The 7,056-nt window shown below is 49.1% G+C and overlaps 1 protein-coding gene across 1 annotated transcript in view; it reads right to left on the bottom strand.

Moving 5' to 3' along the window:
• Positions 1 to 6,844, bottom strand: part of TCF7L1 (transcription factor 7 like 1) — a 266,734-nt gene extending 259,890 nt beyond the window's left edge. Inside the window, exons 1-3 of the mRNA XM_007948884.1 lie at positions 6,602 to 6,844; positions 6,454 to 6,517; positions 6,067 to 6,194 (exon numbers count right to left, since the gene is read on the bottom strand). Coding sequence (XP_007947075.1) covers positions 6,067 to 6,194; positions 6,454 to 6,517; positions 6,602 to 6,844 — 435 coding nt within the window. The remainder of the gene's footprint in view (positions 1 to 6,066; positions 6,195 to 6,453; positions 6,518 to 6,601) is intronic.
• Positions 6,845 to 7,056: the final 212 nt, after the last annotated feature.

The following is a 7,056-nucleotide window of genomic DNA, read 5'->3' as shown; positions in this document are numbered from 1 at the left end:
TATTTTTCGAAGCACTCATACAAGTCACATCACCTCCCAGCATGAACTTGTGATGGCTCCCTGCTGCCTCTCGAATAAAGACTCCTCCTGGCATTCAAGGCCTCCCATGCCCTGGCCCTTTATCTTTCCAGTCAAATGAAATAACCTCTATTATCCCAAAAAAATCTGGACTTCTCCCCACCATGCCTTTTCTCTCCCTCTGCCAGCCTCGGCCTCTGCCTCCAGAGGGGTTTGAAGGAGGATTTTGCTTTTCATTCTAAATACCTCTGTAGTAAACTAATCATTTTTACAACTGACCAGGATTATTTTGAATTAAAGAATGACTCTCAACAACTGGTTTAAAACCACCTCCTCTACCTGACTGCCTTGATCATCTCAGACTAAAGCAATTTTTCTCTTTACTAAATTCTTCTCCAAATCACTGTATTGCCTCTTAACATAGACTTCCTATTGTAATGGTTTGTGTTTGTGCATCCCCCTAACTCAATTGTTAAAGCTTTTGGGGCAAAGACTGGGTCTAACGCATCCTATTTCACATGATTCCTTAGTTATTGCCCATGACAGAACCTCAACAAACATCAAATGATGAAGCAGAGGAGTTACAAATTAATCCTAAGGATATCAATCTAAATTTCCCCATTGTAGCAAGTAAAAGTTGTCTCTAAACTGGAACCTACCACCCGTCTGTCACTTTGTTGTACTGTGGTGACTTGCATGTTGCTAAAAGGTTCGAAGCTATGCCCCTGGTATTTCAAATGCCAGTACCATGGTGGACAGGTGTGACAGGAGATTCCAGATTAAAACAGACTAGGAAGAAAGGCCTAACAATCTACTTCCAAAAAACCAGCCAATGAAAACCCTATGCACTACAACAATATTGTTTGATATAGTGCTGGAAGATGATTTCCCTAGGTTGGAAGACACTATTCAATAGCTGCAACAACAGATTCAAACATACCAAACAATCATGAAGATGGTGCAGGATAGGGCAACATTTATTGCAATGAGTTGCAGCTGATTGGATGGCAACTAACAACAAACTGGAATATAAGTAGTATCTCCCTGTGAATCATTTAAAATAATCATTTGAATTCTCTTTTCATTCCAAAATTTTTTGCAACTTTTGACATCACTGTGAATGCAGAACACTGTTAAACGCTAGATTTTTTTGTGCTAGCTTACTTTCACATCAAGAATCCCTAGAAATGTGATCACTGAAGAATGAGACCAAACTATAACTTTCCAAAATTTTATCAAAGCAAGTCAAGTATTCTCACCCAGAGAAAAATAACGGCAGGGTTCGAGTCCCTCCACAAAGTTTGTCACCAATCCTCATCCTAGCAATCCAAGTGGCAAAACTTCAGCAACTCAAGTGGGGCCCTCTCAAAAGCTTGCTCCATGTGAAAGGCCCTCATTAAACCCAGAGTTATATTTAGGAAAAAAATGGAACAGAAGTTATATTTAGATGAAAAGGCTTAAAGGAATTTTACCAAAAGCAGCATGTTTATACTGATGTGAACAAAAGGAAAAGTTTTCCTTAGCTTTTTTACACACAACTCCTGAAAACAGTATCTCTTTATGCACACAAAACATTTCTGCTTGGGTTCCTTTGTGTCAAGAAGACAACAGGAATGCCTAAGGCATCACCAAGACTGCCCACAGTAGATAACGGGGTGCAAACGACTTATAAACGAGTACAAAGGTTTGAAGACCACAATTTCTTACAGAAGTTTAGTTGAGATGGTCTGAGGAGGATGTGAACAACTTGGAGCTTAAGCTGCACCAGACCAACCAAACCCGCTGCTGTTGCTATTGTGTCAATTCAGAGTCATGGAGTAGAACTGCTCCATAGGGTTTCTTGGCTGTAATCTTTACAGAAGCAAATCACCAGGCATTTCCTCCAGAGCCATTGTATGGGTTCACATCTCCAACCTGCAGGTTAACAGTCAAGTACAAACCATTTGTGCCAACCAGGGACCTTTCAAGGGAGCTCTGGTAGCACAGTGCCTAAGGCACTTGACTACTAACCAGAAGGCTGGTGGTTCAAACCCACCAGCCACTCCTCGGAAGGAAGGTTGGGCAATCTACTTCCATAGTGATACCACCTTGGAAACCCAAGGAGGGATCGCTGTGAGTTGGGTGCAATTCAATGGCATATAACAACAAGAAGGGACTTTCCAAGCTGCACACAAATAACACAATGCAATGCAATGCAATGCAGTGCCATAGAGTCAGATCTGACTCATAGCGACCCCCCCTTGGGTTTCCAAGGCAGTATCACTACAGAAGTAGACTGCCCCACCTTTCTTCTGAGGAGGGGCTGGTGGGTTTGAACCACCAGCCTTCTGGCTGCACAGTAGCTCTTAAATTCATAAACAACACAAAAACCAGAAGTTCCCTCAATGTCCACATTTTTCAAAATGTTATTTGCACTTATATCATTATCCCAGCCAAACTACATTCAACAATTTTTTGGAGAGAGAAAGACACTATAATTAGTCTTCAACTATTTTTGATACTTTTTTCTGTGTTAACTTACACTTCCCTAGCAAAATTCTAGTCAATAGCACTGAGGTGATTTAGTAAATCTAAGAAGCCTTTTCATGAATGAATGTGTAACTTTCCAAGTGATTACTAGAAATAAAAAATGATTTGTGGCAGATGTTCCTACCTTCACAGGCCACGTGGTCCCTGAGGCTCCAAATAAGAATCAATCAGGGCTCAGAGGCTCAGGACACACCCCAGATTAAGAGGACCAAATGTCTACAAGGAGATTCTTTAAAGAGCCTCAGGAAAAGGCCACTTCCTAGCCAAACTAAACTGCAGAGCAAAGGCAATAGATACAAAGGGAGGAGGTGGCCAGGATATAGAAGTGGCCCTGCCCCTCCACACCTCCCGCCCCTTGTACAGCAAGAAATATGCCAGTGGGTAAAATTGTTCAAGTACTGCTATCTCCTAGTCCTAGAGTCAATAAATCACTGAAGCACTCCAGCCAATCCCCTCCCCCCTTTGCTTCTGGCATGAGTTTTCCAGAACAGCAGAGAACTGGTGCGACTCAACATTATACCACTCTTATACCCTAGAACAGGAAAGCCTGGGGGTGTGCAATTTAGAGTTAAAATAGGAAAAGCCCTAGGATACAACAAAGAGAAACCAGATCATACATCCCAGTATCAGTCATGTTCCTTCCCATTCCTCTACCTTGTATCCATGTACATTCTTTTTACCAGGCTGGGAACTCAACAGAGGGCCACTTCATCTTCATCTACAGTGAGAATTACATTAATGACATTCATATAATCATCAAGAGGAAAAGCATCAGTTTAGACAATGAAGTGCTCAAGTGTTTCCTCATTTGCTTTCCTGACTGCCTATGATTCCCAAGGTCAGGGTCAACGTAGCAGGTTATACTGAGTTGATCTAAGTGCAGAAAACTTCCCTGATACATCAAGGAAATTTGTAACCAGACAGGATTTGTAGCAATCCTGTCACCATCCAGTGGATTCTGACTCATGACAATTTCAAGTGTATCAGATTTAGAACTATGCTCCATAAGGTTTTCAATGGCTGATTTTTTTTTTTTTTTTTCTTTAACCATTTGTTAAAAAAGGACCTCCCATACTCATATATGAGCCAGAGAAATGCTGGGAGAATTCTCTTGGAAGACATGGGAATGGGATAGGACATAGATAAATTATGGCTTTTAGAAAGGGTCAAAGGAGTCCTGGTAGCACAGTGGTTAAGTTCTTGGCAGCTAAACGGAAGAATGGCAGTTCAAACCCACCAGCCATTCTGCAGGAGAACGATGTCACATTCAACTTCAGTAAATATTTACAGCCTTAGAAACCCAATGGGGCAGTTCTACTCTGGCCCCTACAGGGCCACTGAGTTGGAATCAACTAGACGGCTGTAGGTTTTTGGTGTAAGGGTCACAAGGAGAAAGTGAATGTCATAGGTAGCTAGAAAGGGGCACATGGGTCAGGAAAGGAAATGGCTGCAGTGATGAGCAAGGGCATTCAGAGGCACATAGAGGAATAATGTTGGCTTCCCCAAGGAAAGCTCCCAACAGCCCACACAAACCTGGATGTAGTAATCAAAAATCCCCAGTACCATCAAGAATCAGCCTTTGGAACACTTAAACAGTAGAAGGGAGGGTGGTTGGGAGGGACCAACACAAATGGAAAATCTGTCCTACTTGGGCTCTTCCCAGCAGCAGCAGCAGCATATAGGAGAGGCAGTTGTCAGAACACCCAAGATGTTGAACCAGACAGGCTGGAAGGATCAAAATGCGCTAAGGGGAAATGGGCTTACATAGGAACATGCTTGAGAGGGAAATAACTAATTACATTTGGGTCATTTTTTGGTGGCTTTTTCTGCACCAGGATCTCGTTCAGGCTTGCAGACCTGACCCCTCTCTTCATCCAAATGGTAAATGGAAAATAAAATTTCAGTGATAGAACATTTCTGCCAGTAAAGTCACAGGAACCCGAACCAAAATTTTCAGAACTGAGCTGCCTCTGTCTGAGGGCATGGGAGAGAATCAGTGAAGAACAACCTAAAGTTGTGGCAGCTTATTTTTACTCAACTTTTACCTCACCGTTTCTTGGTGTTTTTTTTTTTTCCCCCTCCATATGAATAAGAAAAAGCAAGAGCCATAGATGCATAAGCAGCTTTCACCTTAAAGGTCACACAAATACTGGGGACGTCCTGAGGTGCTCCAGCCCAACAATACCAACGCAATGGGGTTGCCCCAGCTTGAACGAAGAGGCTGTGTGGTCCTGCTGCCCCTAAGGATACAGCTCCCGTCCCCATACCCCCTCTGGCGGTAAGAGTGCCCCCATGGCACCGAGAGTGGATGGATGCCACCGCTCTCCGCCTACTGCTCATTCAGCACCGAGAGTTTCTCAGAGGATCCTCTAATCATGATCGTTATTTAAGGGTAGTTTGAGCATAATGTGGGTTTAACACAGGTTTGTTCGGACCCGATCCTAAGGCTCCTCCCTTCCTCCTCTCACTCCCCACCCCCATTAATCCAAAACGAACAGGCTGGCACTAGGAAGCTGAACGAGATGCAAGAATAACTACTACAGAGGGCATTGCGCCCGAGCGACAGCGCGCAGGGGCCTAGCATTTAGTAGGTAAACGCACATCCAAGACTTGCCATCACACTAAACACCTGGGAAGGGCACCCGAGTGTAGAGTGTTGGTTCGGGGGACACAAAGGCCTCGCCAGGCCCAGGCTGCGCCCCTCGCGACGCAGGGGGGAGGGCGTTTAGGGCCAAAGAGGGGGACGAAGGAATCCGCCCTCATTTGCACGTCGTCTGGGGCCGAGTCAATTTGCTTAATCACCGCTCCAAATGCCAGCGCGCAGCACACAATACGCGCCCATTAACAGGTCTAAAGTATCGCTGTGCTTGCTTTAAATGAGAAAAGCTGCCAACAAAGGGGGAAAAAGCCAAGTTCCTCAACTTGAAGAATGCCTAGGGTCGTCCTCAAAATCATCTCGGCAGTTTAAATAAGTCCAGCTCCGCAGAAAAATTGAGGTCCCAGTGTGAGGGCTGGGGGTTGGGGAGGGGGTTGTGAAAACCCGCCACCAAAACTAGGCTTCTTACGAACCAGCTCACAGCATCTCAGAGAAACCGGAATCTGGGGTGGCAACGTCGCCAACCCTGCTCTCCCGGCCCCTTGCCCAACTGCCAGGAAAGCTGATTGATTTCCAGCAAGAAAAGTGAGACCCTCAAGAGCAGGCACAAATCCAAGTTTTCTTTTGCTGCAAGCAAATAATTTTGGAGGCTAAGGAAGTCCCCAAAAGTAGACCCCAAAGCATCTCCCCCGCATAAGTAGACAATTAATTTGAAGTTAGTTTCTTCCAGGCACTGGCCAGCGTAGCCAAACGCTCTGGGCAGCAACGCGGAGCCTCAGCCGCCACAGAGTTCAGCTCCGCAAACAAGTTCTGCCCAGACTCCGCGCAGGACCGTCCCATCCCCCACCCCATGGCCGAGTCCAGGGGCGCATCCCGCAGCCCCAGCCTCCCACCCGCTCTGGCGCTGCCGGATGGCCACTCACCGTGCGCGCTCCTCCGGGAGACAGGGGACCGTTGGGAAGATACGGGCTGCTGAGGTCTGGGATCATCAGAAAGGGGTACCCAGGGTAGGGAGGCCCCTTAAAGAACGCGCCGTCCTGGGGCCTTCTCACTGCGGGCAAGACAAGACATGGGTAAGGCCGGGGTCCTCCAGGCCGCGCCGAGGCAAGAGACCCGGGCGGGGGCCGAGACCCAGCGCCCCTCACGCGCGCCCCAGGGCCGCAGTCGCAGAGAGGGACCAGAGGAATTGAGTATGGGCAGCGGGATTAAGACTGGTAGGCGGCCGAAGCCGAGGCGCGGAGCGCAGCGGGGTCCCCGGCCAAGGGCCAGGGGCGAAGCCTGGAGGGGTTGCTGCCTGGGCAGGCACGTACCTTCAGCGAAATAGTCCCGCGGCTTCTGGAAAGCGTCCCGGGCGGTCTGCGGGCGCCTCTCCGCCTGCGGAGGAGACACAAAGGCGCGGGCGAGTGAGCGGGAGCTGGGCCGGGGGTCCCCGGGGGCGGGCCGCGGGAACCTCCTTACCTCCGAGTCGGAGCTGCTGCTCTGGTTCTCTGACTCGTTGACCAGGGACGACTTGACCTCGTCCAGGTCCCGCTGCGCTGAGGCACTGTCGCTGCTCGGTTCCTGCTCCTCGCCCCCCTCGTCCTGGAATGGGATCAGCTCGTCGTTCGCCCCGAGGTCGTCTCCTCCGCCGGCCGCTCCGGCGCCCGAGCCGCCGCCTCCCCCGCCACCTCCTGCGCCGCCGCCACCGCCGAGCTGGGGCATGGTGGGGCCACGGGCCGGGGCCACCGCTCTCGGAGCCCCTCGGAGCCCGCGCCCTGCCCGGCCCGGCCCGGCGCCCCTCCCTCCCGCTCGCGGGCCTGCTCCGCTCGCTACCCCCGCCGCAGCAGCAGCAGCAGCAGCAACAGCAGCAACAAAGTTTGACAGGGCGTGGCCCGGCGGGAAGCGGGGCTGGCTCGGCCGGGCCGGGGCGGGGA

Source organism: Orycteropus afer, unplaced genomic scaffold (genome assembly GCF_000298275.1).
Source record: "Orycteropus afer afer isolate SDZICR_OR568_19922 unplaced genomic scaffold, OryAfe1.0 scaffold00231, whole genome shotgun sequence".
Taxonomy (NCBI): domain Eukaryota; kingdom Metazoa; phylum Chordata; class Mammalia; order Tubulidentata; family Orycteropodidae; genus Orycteropus; species Orycteropus afer.
Note: the sequence above shows the minus strand (reverse complement) of the source record. Positions and strands in the feature narration are given on the sequence as shown.